Below are 16,330 nucleotides of genomic sequence, written 5' to 3'. Positions count from 1 at the left end.
GTGTAAAAAAACACTGGCTTCCGGGGAGGAGGGTGGGCGTATGTGACTCTACAGCACTACATGAAACAAACTTTGCATCGAAGGTAAAGAGGTACTACCCTAAGCGGGGGCTAGCCAGTGGATGGTGCAGAGGCCTGAAAGAGAGCCCTAGGGACAGTTTGACCAACTTTAGCGTGCTTCCTAGCAAGAACAACCACACAATAATGCTTTGTGAAAGAGTGTGGAGTGGACATGTGACAGCTTTACAAATATCTGCAATGGGTATAGTTCCTAAAAAGGCCATAGTAGCATCGGTTTGCGTGAGAGTGTGGCTTGGAGCAGGAAGGTAGGGTTCTATTAGCTTTTGCGTAACAGGTTTGGATGCATTTGACACTCCACCTGATAATCCCTGCCTTAGAAATGGCATAACCTTCATGGGGCTGTGAAAAAGCCACAAGCAGTTGTGTTTTGCTAAAGAGTTGTTTATATCAATGTAGTACATAAGAGCATGCTTGGGATCAACTGTGAGAAGATACCTTTCAGCTACAGAGTTTGAATGCGGAAAAAAGACTGAGAGTTGGGTAAGAGTTTTAGATTAGTTCTAACAACCACTCTGTCCGGATGTAACTGGAAGAATGGTTTTTGCAATGCGAGGGCCTGTAGTTCACTAATATGTCTGGGAGACATTATAGCTACGAAGAAGGCAACCTTACAAGAGAGAAACTGCAAAGGGCATGAATGGAGTAGCTCAAATGAAAACCCGTATGTCTGGTGAGGACAACCTTGAGATTCCATAATGGAGCTGGGGATACCCTTGGTGTAATCACATGCTTAAGGCTGTCCATAGAAGCCTTAATTAAAGCAATTTTGACAAGGGAAGAACGTTCCCTCTTTTGCATATATGCAGCAATGTCCGTTAACTGTAGCCAGACTGACGTGTAGGATAACCCTGACATTTGGTAAATATGAGGTAGAAAATAACGTCTTCCACCGTAGGTGTAAGAGGGTTTATGTGCTTCAGAGTCCAAAATGCTTCCACATAGCAGCATAGCATGTGAATAGTGGGCCTACGGGCTTCCCGAGTATGTCCATGCACCCTTGAGGTAGGTCAAGTTAACTAAACTCGAGGACCTCAGGAGCCAAATTGCTAGGTTGAGTTGTCTGAGGTCAGAGTGTCTGACTTTGCTGTGGCTTTGTGCAAGAAAGTCAGCCTGTTGGAAAGGATCCCAGTGGTGGCAAATGACATTTCTAGAAGGGTCAAGAACCATGGTTGTCTGGCCCACTTTGGGGACACCAGGATGAGTGTGAGGAATAATAGCTTGAGCTCCCTGACCATGTAAGGAATTAGTGGGAGAGGAGGAAAAGCATATGCAAAGATCCCAGACCAATTCATCCACACTGCATTGCCAATAAACTATGGGTGTGGAAACCTGGCAGCAAAGTTTGGGGTTTTTGCATTATAATGTGTGGAAAAAACATCTATGTATGGGGACCCCATCTCTGGAAGTAAGGAAGTAGGTCTTTAGTGTGGAGTTCTCACTCATGGACTTGTTGCTACATCCTGAAGATCAGCTCCGCAAAGTTGTTTTCTACTCCCGGAACATACTCTGCCAAGAGATGAGCTTGGTGATGGTTGCACCAGCGCCAGATTCGCTGTGCTAGTGCTGATAGCTGAGGGGAGTTCGTGCCACCTTGCTTTTGTAGGTAGAACATGGCAATCATGTTCTCCATGCACACTAGGACTACCTTGCCTTGAATCTGTTGAAGAAATGGCTTTGAGAGCTAGATGAATGGCTAGCAGTTCTAAGTGGTTGATGTGGAGACCCCTTTGATGAGGAGGACACAGACCCTGGACTGTCATATCATTGAGGTGTGACCCCAGTCGACTAAAAATGCATCCATGGCAGTGGTCACCTGCGGAACGGGGTCAACACAGGGCCTGCCCTGATTGTTGCTATTCCACCACCCAGAAAGCGATGGGTACTGGCCCTTGCCAACACTAGATCTTCCAAATTGCCTTATGCTTGTGACCACTGGCTTGTGAGGCATTCCTGAAGCAGGTACATATGTCATCTGGCATGGGGAACTATGGTGGTGCATGAAGCCATCATTCTCAGAAGGCGAATTACAGTGCAATCTGGAGGTGGACAAGTGCCTGAAAAAGAGGGAAAAGCTGCTGGAAAGCTTGATCCCTTTGAGGGATGGGATGACTTTGTGAATTACAGAGTTCAGTACAGACCCTAAGAAGGGTTGAATTTGAAGTGGCTCCAAACGTATGTTCACTATGAACCCCAGGCTGTGCAGAAAGGAGATTGTGGCCTTGGTGTGGGTTAAGCATTCCTGCCTGCTTGAGCTCTTGATCAGCCAATCATCGAGGTAGGAGAACACAGAGTCCTTCCCCTCTAGAGGTGACCAGCTACCACTGCTAACCACTTGATAAAGACCCTTGGGGCCATGGTGAAATCCAAAGGGTAGTTCCTTGAACTAGTAGTGTTTCCCATGAACCATAAACCAGAGTTAGCACTGATGAGCTGGATGGATTGGTATGTGTAAGTAGGCATCCTTCAGGTCTTGAGTGGCCATGAAGTTACCTTAAAGCAGTAGTGGGATTACATCCTGCAGGCTGACCATGTGGAAATGTTCTGGCAGGATGCATCTGATGAGAGGATGGAGGTCGAGGATTGGTCTGAGGGATCTGTCCCTCTTGGGACTGAAGAAGTATACAGAATAGATGCCCTTGCCCTGATGTTGATAAGGCACTGGCTCTATGGCTCCTGTGAGTAGGAGCGCCTTAATCTCCTCTAGAAGCAACATGAGATGTTCTGGGCTGAGGGTGTGTATGTGCGTGGTGGAATGTTTGATGGGGTTGAGAGGAGCTCTAGGCAGTAGCCATGCTCGATGATAGATATGACCCAATGGTCTGTGGTGATCTCTTCCCAGCAGGGAAGGAACACTTGAACTCTTCTCCCCCCCCCCCCTCCCAACAGAAGTAGGGATGCGGGTGAGTACGTTTTTGGAGGTGGAGGCTGCCTTACTAGAAATGCCTCTGTCACAACCCTTGGAACCGTTTTCTCTGAAAAAGCCTTGTGTAAAAACCCTGTTACCCTTTGGGGGATAAACCAGTTACTGCTGATGAGACTGGGTTTAGTCTGGGAAAGTGACTATGGAGCAGGATCCCTTACCTGAATCAACCTGAAGGGCATCCATTGCCTTGGTGGTTTCAGTGTGCTTCTTGATCATCTCTAGCATGGTGTCAACCGGTGGTCTGAGCTGGTGTTCCCAGTCGAAAGGCAGAGACAAAGTGAGCTTGAACTTCTGGCTTGAAGCCACAACTCATGGAGCAAAGAGTGGCACCAAAGATTGACTGAACTGTTGAGACCCTTTGGCCACTGTGTCCCCTGCATACAGTGCACACCTAATGGTTGCATTGGAAATAGCCTGGAGTTCTGCCCTTTTCTTAGCAGTAGTCAGTAAGACATGAACATGGATACAGTGCAGGTCAGAGAGGGTCACCACACAAGCTTTCACTGACGTCTAGAAAATCTCAGGGGTGGATGTAAAGATCTCCTTGAGCATCAGGAGGTGCTGGACAGAGTGCTGTGTCTTTGAGAGTGTTTCTTCTAGGAAGTCATCGTCCTCAGACATGGCGTACATCCCTACCTTATGGTAGGTGGCTGTGTGTTGAATGACGTTGTGATACATCATGGTGTCATTGGGCGGAGCAGGCACTTATTGGGATACGTTCTATGTCAGAGTCTCATTGAGGGTTTATACCGTAATCCTCCCTCAGAACCTCTGAGGTACCTGGGTAGACTGGGGCAAACTCATCGGCCAGAGAATAAGGTCTAGGACTGCCAGTATTAGAGTATGACTCTAGGGAGCTCTGCAGTGAAGGCATGGGAGAGGGGGAATGACCTCCTCAAAGGAAAGCCTGCATTTCTTTGGCAGGTTCTTCTCTGAGGCAGAGATCTTGCCTGTGCGAGGGTGGATGGCCATCCTCCTTTGTCTTTTGTTGTGTTCCTGCTGCAGCCTTTCGAGGATGGAGTATTTCTTAACATCAAGTGCAGGTCTCGGATCTGCAGTCTCTGTGCCAGTGGCATCTGCTTCGCCACCAATGGCTCTTTCAGCCTCGATGATGAAGCTGGTTTAGAAGGTTCAGCTTCAACAGGTGTCCTTGGACTTGTGGGCTGAGGCCCTTGGAAGGGTCTTTGCTCAGCGACGATTCCAAGTGTCTGCTCCATTACCTCAGGTGGTCATTCTCGAAAGGGTAATATGGAGCACGCAGTTGCCTGAAGGGCCCAGTGGGCCGAGAGGCCCAGTGTCATGACTATGATGGACTTGAGGAATGGAATAGGCACCTTTTGAAGAAATATGTCGAAGAGTCCTCTCACATGGGATGGAAGGTAATGGATTCAGAGGCGTGAAGGGAACCTACAAACTTGTTGAGACCGGGAGCAGGCTTAATCACATCCGAACCGGATGGCCGAGAAAAACAATCAAACAATAAAGTTAGTGCCCACGCGCTTCCATGAGCAGAGGAGGAGTCACTGAGACCTGGTGACTCAAAAGATTTCTTCAAAGAAAAACAAGTTGTAATTATCTGAGCCCACTACTAGATGCCAGGAGTACACAGAGCATGTGTATCTACAGCCACACATGTTACAAACATGATGTTTGGTGGTGATCCATAGACAACAGCAAGGTTTTGGATCGTACATTAGAGAGAGCAGCTCTTCTCCACAAATAGTAAGGTTAGCATTACTTTAGAAGGCACAGTTTGTCCATAAGACAAGCTGCCTCTCTGACCTTCAGCTTCCTATTATAGTGGAGCATTTGTACAGCTGTTAATAATCCTGATGAGGCACCTAAGAGTTTTCTAGGTGGTTGAGTAAGCCACTCAGTTGGTTATGCACTGTTGGGAGAAGAAGGTGTATATGTAGTTTCTGTGCAGAATGTAGGGTGCTTTGTGTGACATTGAGAAGTGTGCTTTAATGCACCACCAACGGTGCCAATTTCTGAAAGGATTCAAAACAAAGCACTGTAAAGTTGGGGATACACACACAACTAGAAGCATGTTTCAGGATATAACATTACCTTGCAAAAAGACAAACACATTCTTGAATTGATATGACTGCAGTGATTTAAATGAAAGAAGGCTTGTTTCACTGGATTGAACACATTCAAGTGGTGAGTGGTATCACCCCTCTCACCAACCTTACAGTTTTTTCCATTAATCGCATGAATGGAGGTTCAGTGCAAGGACATCCTCTTATGATGAGTGTAGATTTTCTCGTCCTTGTTCATAATTTTTATTATCCAACAAACAGAATCTGATCTTCCCTCAATGATTTTTTCACCTCCAAAAGGGGATTTGAGAGCTAGTATAGTGGCTGAAAGAGTCGCAGAGGAGCACTATGCCGAGGAAAAAGTATACATTATTGCTGGGGATCCTTGCTCCACAGGGCTGAAAAGATATCTGATGCTGATTGACACTGCAGTGCACCTTGGATTTCTGTAGAGATCTTTCTCTTTAAATACACAGCCCCAAAACCCTGCTCACAGGCAGACACAATTTAATATTTAGGAATGTTATTGAGGATCACATACTAGAGAACTAATGAATGCAAAAATAAATATTTTCTTGCTAAACAAACTCAGTGTCTTGCTTCTTTCTTCAAGGAGCCCTAAAGGTAGAAAAGTGATTTAGAAACATTCACATAACTTTAATTTATGGGAATTTCCACGCACCTGAGTGTCTGTACTCGGGTTCCAGTCTGGGTCAAAGATGATAACTCTATCCGCTCCAGTCAGGTTCACCCCTAAACCACCCACTTTGGTAGTTAGAAGAAAAATAAATATTGAGGTGTCCTGAAATGGTAAAGCAAAGAACCAGTCAGGTGTGGAAAATGATTCACGTGCATCTCTGTCCTCAGAAAAGACTCATCTAGTAGTGTTGGTTATGTACTCCAGAGTCAGAAACTAAGCATGTAATAAGCAAGGAGAAATATGAATTAATGAAGCAGTGCCAGTTGTAGCTAATAGTATATATGAAGAAGTGCGGCTTGGAATCAATCTTAATATAGGAGACAGCATAGGCAACTGTTATTCTCACTGTGGGGGCAGTCTAAGCTACTGAATGTGGCTCTATATTTAGGAGTCAGCCTCACAGCAACTGGAAGAGGAGTTTTGGCTTCGCTGGTTATTTATAGGGCTATATAAGGTTGAGTTTGTATCCCTAAATGAGGCAGCGTGTGTAGGCTGGGGGTAATCTCACAACACAGGAGAGTGTAGGCCGGGTTTTACATTACCAAAAGGGGCAATTGATGTTCAAATGATAACCATCAATGCAGGTTAAGGCTGATTTCATCATATGGGCAAACGAAAATGGAATTAAATCATTTTACTGGCTACAGCCGGACGTAAAGGAAGTAACCACGCAGGTTAATCACACTATTTTTATTGGGGATGGAGGCAAAGAAGGCAAGTGTAGAAAGCAAAAGAAGCTCAGAATGAAAAAAGGAACTTGCTTGTAACACCAATTCTCAATATCTTAGTTAAATTCGTAAACATCAAAATCTCTGCAAACATTTAGTATCTCAGAATACTTTTCTCAACAGACAGAAATAACAAGCAATACCCATGTATAAGCAACATTTTCTTTTAATATTTTACTGACTATAACGTTTGAGCTCCTTTATAGATTTGGTCAAAAATTTGAGCAAATCACTAGGCCAGTCAGGAAAGGTGGTCCAGCACCCCAATTATTCTGCCGAGCCATACAAGGAGAAAATGTTAAAGGGGGAAGTAGTAAAATAGGCATGATTCAGCACCTCCTCTTATCAGATCTGACTATGGGGAAGTCTTGGCGGCGATAGCCCAGAGTACGGTGAACAAAGCCCCAATGGACTTGTACGAGGCTGAACCTGAGTTCTGGGCAGCAGTTATTACAAATGAAGTTAATTCAGCTGTTAAATTAGAGTTTCTGCCTACACGGAGGTCAGCGGTTAGAGTTCCCGTGCACAAGACAGGGAGTAGACAGGAATACAAATAAGAGATTAGACAGGAAAAAGAAAGGGAGCAGACAGGAATCCAAATGCTACTGGCCTATCTCCATACCAAACTCAATGGGAATTTTATTGAAGCTGGGTTTGGAAAAAATCATTGTTGATTCTTTGCGTGCTCTGCACCCGGATAACAGGGTGTGCATTAGGTATGGATCTGAAAAGGCGAGTGGGGGGGGGGGGGATGTCTACAGAGTTATTTGAGCTACAGCAGGGAGTCAGGACAGAGTGTGTCATGGCACTTACGTTATTCCTATTATATATCAATGGCTTTAATAAGTATTTCACATCATTAGGCAGGGACAGGACTTATTTCCAAGTCGATGGATGGATATTAGCATGAACTGGAGATGTATTATTTTGAAAAGCCCTAATGAAGCTCCTGTGAAAACGAAACACGTTGGCTGATTTCTACCTGGAAAAAGCTAATTATGCAAAACCTTTGTTTTTTACTACAAAAAATTGAGAGAGTTTCTTCGTTGGACTTTATAGTTTAAAAAGATTGCTGTGTGAATTTAGTTATTAGTGTTATTGCCTCTCTATTACTGCCAATTTTCTATACGTTGGGGTGATGAACAGCACCCACCTTAGAGGTGGACGATTATCTAGATAAGTGTGAAGGAGATTCATCGGTGGTGTGGTACCGCAAGTCCTTAGCTGTTCAGTAGAGTAGTAAGACACATTTAACAAATGCCCTTTGAAGGCAGTCATATAATCTGATGTACTAAGGTAAAACGCTTCTGCATGTTAAAGAAATACATTTTTTTATTCTGAAGAGAGTTTCAAATGTACGTTTTTGCAGAACTTATAATCAAGCGAGACCCTGGCTCCTGATTACATTAACCTAGGACCTTGATGACATATACACAGCTCAGCTCCTTACCCAGCTGTAAAAAGGTAACATTCATGGTCAATTTGAGGGGCAAATAGTGCTGAAAAACACACTTTTTTCACTACAAAACAAAATCTCCTTTACTCTCTCGGCCTACTTCTCCAAAAGATGGAGGTATGGGATCATTTGCACCATGTAAATTGGAGTTTGGGTTTATGACCCTCCACTTCCAAAGATCACCCGCTGCCGCTGGTATTGAGCAGGGGAATGTACAACCAATCATCTAATCAGACTCCATCTTTCAGCATAGTTTTCATTTTCCAACAACAGAGAAAGAGACACATGATGCAAGTATACTTATAAGAATCTACCCTGAGAGGTAGAAACCCTGTAACAGCCTTCCAGAAGGAAAATATGCTTAAGGACAGCAATACTTATGATGGTACGACACAGACTAAGAGCTGTGATATTCTCAGAAAAACTAAATAAATTGTGTGCATAAGGATATGTCTCACGACATACATTTCCCTAAAGGAACTCCTTACTTTTGCAGAGGGCAAAAACACTGCTTTGATCAGAGACTAGACAGTCTTCATCTCGAATGCAGACCCTTCCATTGCAGATAACAATATGGTTTATGAGGGCTGGTGAAGGCCATATGTAGTGGTGTCAGCACCAGCTAAGCAACCTCATAAAGGTGGGATTCACTTTTGCCTTTTGGCTCCCCTAAGGACAGAATCTCGGTGAAAGGACAGTGGCAAATATGGGGGTATCCTGTTGCGGTGAAGCAAAAAACAGCACTGCGTTGGTTTCAGCATCCAGAAAAGTATAAATATCAAAATGGCCCTAAAGCTAAAGCATCTTTCACTTCAAGAAGTAAACATCGAAGGACCTTCGCTGGTAAGCTCAAACACTGCGGTAACCTTGACTCATAAATGCAACTGCAATGAAACATGCAACAAAAACCATTGGGGACCACAGAGGAATGTCAAGGGTTGGATAGCAAAGACTGAGGCTGGGGAATACCTTCCGGTCCATTTGCTGCACTATCCCTTCTTCCCGACTAATGAAGTTCCATGAAAGGCTGAAATAATAGTCAGGAAATTGGAAAGCACTGAATTCTACTCAGGATTTTCTACAGAAAAAACACACCTTTTTCCGGAGAAATAATCACAAAAGAAACACAACTATAGTAAGTTTTTATCACAAGAGAAAAGATTTGACAAAAAGCATTCTCTGCAGGCAGAGAAAATAAATTTAAGTCCAAATATGTCATGAGGGAAAGGCAGAAGAGAAACCATAGTTCTAGAAAAAAGTGCCTCCACAATGAAGGCTGGTGTTGACACAAAAAAGGTTGTATTTAACCATTAAACTGAATGATTTTACCACAAAAGTAAAGCTTACAAAACAAAAGCAAGTCTTCATTGCTGAGCAGAAAAAGAACTACATTAGTACTGTCACTGTTGTGAATCTTTGCTGTGTTCGAACGTAAGTGAAGATTTAGCCCTATACACAAGAGTATGCCTAGTAAAACCCTTTTCTTTTTTTTTTTAAAGAAGAAAATTAAAAGTGCTGCAGCATCCATGTAACTTTGTGTATTTTTATTTGATATTGCAATGTCAATTTCTTGAAAGATAATGAAAAGAAAATGTTGGCTTTGCATAGATATTGTTACTATTTCTGTCTTGAGTGATTTCTCTGTTGAAACAGTGTTCCATAAAACTACAAGTCAATTAACATTAATGACTACCCCTGAATAAAGAAATTTTATTTTTACAATTCACACAATTTGAACAATCCCACTATGTCACAGGGAGGACTCGGATTTAACCCCTCAAGTCTGCAATTTATCAAATATATTGGATAAACTTTCGTAGGTATGATTTAAGTTATAATGAAGTTGAGAAGTTACTTTAATGTTTTGTGCTTAGGAGCCATTTTAATTCCCCCCTAATGGCATAATTCAGCAGACACAACACACTACACACAGACCACTAAGGAGAAAAGGCTCACTTGCATATAAAAATATAAACAGACACACACTGGAGAACAACTGTAATTGGTAGGTAATATTTCCTCCCTCACCTAGTCTGTAGGACGACATGCTTTTAGTAGAATACCAATACTGTCATTGATGAAAAAGTATTGAGGAACGATGCACAGTGAATAGATTTTTTTAGGAATGATTTGTTAAGGCAATCAGAAATCAGGAAGAAGGGATTGCAGAACGAGCCTTGATGTCGACATTCAGACTGCATTAACCAACTGCGTTAATGGTGAGAACTTTTATAGTTATAGCAAGCTCCAGGGTGACCCGGGACATAATGCAAGACGTTTACAAATATTATTTAACATAACCGTGTTTTGTCCAATATAATTAATGGTTTAGCCTCACGTCTGTGCTAAAGGCACACCATAAAGTCTGAGTAAGCAGATCTAAAAGGTACAGATTTTGGAAAGTTTCTGCAGCTCCTAGAATGAAACCTCCCAGTAAAAAAAATTGCAAATCTGACCTAGATGTAAAAGATGGGAAGTCAAACTCTCCACATAACACGCGTGGATTGGTATGCAGCAGAAACATAACTTCTTCCACTTGAAAACATAGTATGACCAGTGATGGGGCCTCTCCCTACAAGCAGTGGAACCATTCATGTGCCTAGACACCAAATTCATGTATGCCATATTGTGGTGAAGGATCCATCTCTGTACCTACGGGTGGGATTCTAGCATTCTGGGCAGTTTCATAGGAGGAAACTAAGAAGGATATAAAATATGTCCACAGAAGATATGCTTGGCCCACTGTGAAACAAAGAAACTTCAATTATAAAATCTGAAAGAGACCCAGCAGGTATATGAGCAGTTCATAAATTACATAAAATATGCTGGTTTGCTTTAGAAATCTTGAACTTCAGTAGTACTTAGGGAATGATAGGAATCAATGTAAAAGAGCATAGAATCATCGAAAGCAGACAGCGTTTGGAAAGTTATTGTGGAAATGTAAATTCAAAGCTTTGGAAATGTATGCGTTCTGCTTTGGAATAAAAATAAATCATGCACCCATCACTCCATAAGTCTGGAGGGAATAGAACATCCTCCAATTTCTCAAGCAAACAGTAAATATGGCAAAGAATCCAATGGCTGAATTTTCCTCTACAATAGGAATAGAATTGTGTAGGAAATTCGTCAAGTGAATTCTATGTCAAGACTATGGACTACCATTGTGCATAAGTCTCTTTATTGCCACTCCAAGCAGTATTTTTAAAGAAAATCAATAACCAGGAACAAAAATTCCAAAATAGATCACCAATGCCCATATAAACCCATAACCACCACAGTCTTTGCTTATTTTTATTACTGCTCCTCGCAGCTAAGTACTATCTTTAATAACTTTGGGGCATATGCATCAACCAAACTAATACCGATTCCTTAATAGCGAAAAATAAGGAATCGCCATTAAGGAATCGGTAATTGGCATGCATCAACAGATTCGGTAAAATTTACCGATTCCTTAAAAATCGCTAAATTTACCGATTCCTTAATAGCGGGGCACGCAAACGGCCCCACTAGCAAATAGCGAGTTCGGTAATACCGATTTGGCTAATAGCGAGTTCGGTAATACCGAATTAGCAATTACCGAATCGGTAATAGCGAAATCGCAAATTGCCGCGTCGCTCCGGGAACAGGCTGATGACATCACCAACCAGGAAATACTGCTGCCCCACCCACATAGCCTCGACAGAGGAGCAGACAGGAGCTGGAAAGAAGGACAGGCTGTGCAGAGTGAGGCCACACAGATTCTGCCAGTCACAGCACACATCCATCATGTCGCAGGAAGTGCCATCCAGCGCTGAATCTGCACGCAAGCGCAAGAAGAAGTTTTCAGACAGGGAGCTGGAGTACCTCATCGAGGGAGTGTCCAGCAAACACGACCGCCTCTTTGGCAAGCTGTCCCTCAAGGTGCCTGAGACCGAGAAGCGGCGAATCTGGCAGCGCATCCGTGAGAGGATCAATGCGGTTGGCGTCACTAGCCGCAGCATCGACGATCTCAAAAAACGGTGGTATGACCTCCGGAAGCGCGCAAAAGAGAGGATTGCTGAGAGGCTCCGGGAGGCAAGAAGGACTGGAGGCGGAACAAGCACTGCACCATCCAACACAGCCCTGGAGGACCTTGTGGAAGGGACGATAGAGCGGGAAGCCGTCGTGGGGGTGATCCAGATGGACACGTCCGGCGCAGCCACAAGTGCCCAAGGTAAGATGCATGCCTGTGCAACACCCAGCATAGCGTAAATCCATACCCATGCCCCCAGCCCAATCTCACTGTGTCTGCAGCTCTGGCACAGACAGTTCCACACATGACACTACTGCATCTTGGGAGTTGTAGTCTAGTCAGCCCAGAGTGCAGGCACAGGCGTAAATCCTCACACAACACATATGTTGTACATGGCTGTAGACTGTTCATTTGTTGGACCACAGAGGGACATTGATGGGTACAACACTATGTAGGTGTAATCATCCCACTAATCATGCACTGTTTCACACACAGATGCATCACCTGGGGACTCTGACGACAGCGACCAGCTGATCATCTCTGACACACCCGTGGAGTCAGACCAGGAGACTGTGCAGGATGCGCACGCACCGCCAACACCTGCCACCCCACCAGCACCACCTCCACCAGCGCCACAATCATCGGCACCAGCACCAGTGCCACAAGCCAAGGCACCTGCGCCACAAGCCAAGGCACCACCACCTGCGCCACAAGCAACGGCACCAGCAAGCCAGCCTGCAGCCAGTGCAGCCACAATACCGCAGAGGCACAGGCACCAAGTTGCGCCCTTGCAGGAGATGGCAACCCCCCCCCCTCAATTGGCACCCACGCAGCGCACATCCACACCACCTGCTGCACCACATGGAGGCTCAAGACACGCACGGCGTCACAGGGCCCGTCGCAGTTCCGTCTCCTCAGCTGACCAGGATGTCCCAACAACCTCTGCAATTGAGGAGAGGATGCTGCGCACACAGAACCTGCAGGGAAGACATGTGGCTAGCATCAGCTGCAACATCGTGCGCCTAGCGAGGGAGATGCGCGCCATGACTGCAGCAGTCACCGACATGGGCTCCGCGGTCAGGGACATGGGCACGGCGGTCAGGGACCAGACCACTGCGGTTGCTGATGGCAATGCTCAGCTCAGGGAGGAGGTACGTGAGCTCACCCGTGCCATCAGGGAGGGCCATGAGTCCCAGAGGAGGAGTAACCGGCAGCTAATGTTGCGTTCTGCCGCCGCTACCAAGGCCATACAACGGCACAGCAACTGCACCGCTGTGTTGGCACGCCGCACAGTCTCCCTGCAGGTGGACCTTGGGCACTTCTGCGGTGATGTTGCCAAGTCACTGAGACACATCACCACTGCTGTGGAACAACTTCAGAGCAGCACATGCAGTGCTGCAGCATTGGGAGGGGATGACACCAGTGAGGCTGCCTCCAGTGTCAGCAGCGTGTCACTGGCAGAGGCCAGCACCAGGCGCCGAAGTTCGCGTGCCTCCACGGGGACAGGCCGTGGTGAGGGTATGGATGCACCTGAGCGGAGGCTTGGTGTACGTGGCAAGCGGCACTAGAAAATTGGACATGCTGCAGGTCCATGGTGGAGCAACCATGGCCATCCAATTATCCTGTTTGCACAGGCCTGACTTTAAGGAACCTTTTATTTACATTTATGCAATCGGAGCATGATTCACAATGCTAGTTCTGTTGCACAATCCTCAGTGCTACTGTGCATTAAACAGTTGCACCCAACACCAACTTGTAATGTCTCATTTTACCCAGGGTCAAAAATGATTTTGCGTTATGTCTGTCCGCCTCCTATGGCCCTCTGCTGTGTTTGGGATGTGTGCCGGTCGTCGTTGGGCGGGTGGTTGGTCAGCCTGGGGGTCGTCATCCCTGTCCATCTCCATGGGTATCCCCCTTCTGGTGGCAATGTTGTGCAGCATTGCACATACAGCAATTATTCGACAGCATGTGTCTGGTTGGTATAGCATTGCGCCGCCAGTCTTGTGGAGGATACGGAAGCGGCTCTTGAGAATCCCAAAAGTCCGCTCTATCACATTCCTCGTGCTGATGTGTGCAGCGTTGTAGCGATGTTCCTGCGGGGTTGCTGGATTTAGGTATGGGGTTAGTATGTATTCCCGCAGGGCGTAAGCACTATCACCTAGAAGATAGAAGCATAGACTTAGCATTGGTGATGTACATACATGTGTGGTGTTGGTGTGGGGAAGCGTAGTTCTACTTACCTAACAGGAGTCCCTCTCCAAATTCGCCATTGAGTAGTCGCCTGTGCATTCCACTGTTGCGGAAGATGTATGAGTCGTGTGTGCTCCCTGGGAATTGTGCCACTAGGTCCGTTATGATGTTGTTGGCATCGCACACAACCTGCACGTTGATCGAGTGGTATGACTTGCGGTTCCTGAAAAGGTACTCATTTGCTGACGGAGGGCATATGGGGATATGCGTGCAGTCGATGCATCCAATCACATGTGGAAATTGTGCCACCTGGTAGAATGCCTGTTTGGTGCGGTCCAACTGCTGTGGGGTTGTGGGGAAGCTGATGTGTCTGTGGAGCATTGTCAGCATGGCATCTAGGAATTTTTGGAAGAAGCGTGACAGTGCGCTTTGCGAAACACCTCCGGCAACCGCAATTACCCCCTGGAAACTCCCTGAGGCCAGTAGGTGCAGGCTGCATAGTACCTGAACGTGCGCAGGGATTGCATTTGTCCGGTGGGTCTGGTGCTGCAGTAATGGTTCCAGGTCTGCAATCAGGCGCGTGATCATAGCGCGATTGAGGCGATATTTCTGGTACACCTCGTCCTCATTCTGGCCGAGCAGGGTTATGCGCAGTCTGAACACTCTCTCCTGTACCCTTCTCCTGCGCTGTCCTGCTGCATTGATCCGCATCCTCCTTGCAAGCACGTAGAGGGCAGCCATTTTGGGGGAGCCAACAGGGTCTCCTGGGCCAAATTTAAGGGTTTAGTGATTGCCTCAATCATTTGCACATGTAGGAATTTTTTTTGTTTTATTTTTTTTTTTTTTTGTGACTTTACCTCCAGGTTTTGATTCCCCTTATTTAGCTCTGGCAAAATAGCGATTTTTGGGATTTTCGGTATTAGCGAGTTTTCTTGCATTGGGGTGCGATTCGTTATTTGCTATTGGCAATTTCCGGGAGCTAATAGTGATTTCGGTAATTGCGAATTCGGTATTTAGCGATTCGGTAAATTAGCATTTTGGGTATTAGCGATTCGGTATGTTCGAGGTTATTTATTTAGCGATTCGTTATTTGCTCGGGTTTTGGGTTGATGCATTGGGATTGGGTATTTTTAACACAATACCGGGAGCTATTACCGAATCGGTATTTTACCGACTGGATTTTGGCTTGATGCATAAGGGTGAGAGTCTTGTGTGGTGTTTTTGAGTTACAGACATATGAAATTTAATTTTAATGGGGTCTTATGCGATGTGAGACGGTTCTAAACTATAGAACTCGTGGACGTTATATTTGGGGAGGAGTTTTTAGTAATATTTTGCTTTTGGAATTTATTGAATTTGTTTATTCAAATGGTGCAGCATGTGCCAGCACTGTTTTAAATACACTTATTATGTGGCTATTTGGTGAGTTTGTTTCCCTTTAGCTTAAGAGCGTTGCCAGTTGTGTTTTTTAACAGTACTTACTGTTATCACAGTGGTATGAGGGCTTAATTGGTTCTACTTTGTTATCAGAGTTTCCTCCGGAAATCTGAGCACTTTCAGTTTCCGTCAAACTCTAAATAAGGGCATACGTTTTTCATTGGTGATACTCTGGTTCTGCTCAACTGTTAGCATGACACTCTCCAGAAACTGCTAGGAGAAGGAGCATGATCCATTCCTCCTTTTTTAACTGCCAAAACACTGTTACATTGGTTACCTACACTTATTGCAAAATAAATAATACCAGAATATATGCTGTTATTCAGTTGAGAGTAAAATATTAAAATTCCTAATGGAGAGAAAAAGACATTATGTGAGTATCTGAACTTCAATGGGGCTCTAATCCAAAAAACAGAGACCACGAGAGAATTTGATAGATTTAAAATTAATACAGTAGATTAAAGGTTCGACAAACCTTCCACTAAATAATGCAAATACAAATATTTTGTGATTGTGAAGCTGCAAATTAATCATTTTATAAAAGGTAGCATAGACAATGTTGTTACTAACCTGGTTGAATCTAGCAATTAGAGGCTGTCTGGACGATATTGCTGTAGTACCATCCATTTTGATATAAGTGTAATTGCGATCACTAAGAAAAAATTCGAGAATCTGCAACATCTGTAGAGGAAAAACAGAATATTATAAACATGAAGGGTCCTCCACTCTGCTGAGAAATTAAATTTATGTGAGTGAAGCAATGATCCTGGTACTGAATGATGT

The 16,330-nt window shown here is 44.8% G+C and overlaps 1 protein-coding gene across 3 annotated transcripts in view; it reads right to left on the bottom strand.

Annotated features, from left to right (window-relative positions):
* The window catches only part of ERCC6 (ERCC excision repair 6, chromatin remodeling factor), a 175,945-nt gene that overhangs the window by 28,098 nt on the left and 131,517 nt on the right, over positions 1–16,330 (bottom strand). For all 3 annotated transcript variants that reach the window (XM_085608761.1, XM_085608759.1, XM_085608760.1), the window contains exons 14-15: positions 16,118–16,228; positions 5,728–5,847 (exon numbers count right to left, since the gene is read on the bottom strand). In XM_085608761.1, coding sequence (XP_085464887.1) covers positions 5,728–5,847; positions 16,118–16,228 — 231 coding nt within the window. The remainder of the gene's footprint in view (positions 1–5,727; positions 5,848–16,117; positions 16,229–16,330) is intronic.

Source organism: Triturus cristatus, chromosome 1_2 (genome assembly GCF_964204655.1).
Source record: "Triturus cristatus chromosome 1_2, aTriCri1.1, whole genome shotgun sequence".
Classification (NCBI taxonomy): Eukaryota; Metazoa; Chordata; class Amphibia; order Caudata; family Salamandridae; genus Triturus; species Triturus cristatus.
Note: the sequence above shows the minus strand (reverse complement) of the source record. Positions and strands in the feature narration are given on the sequence as shown.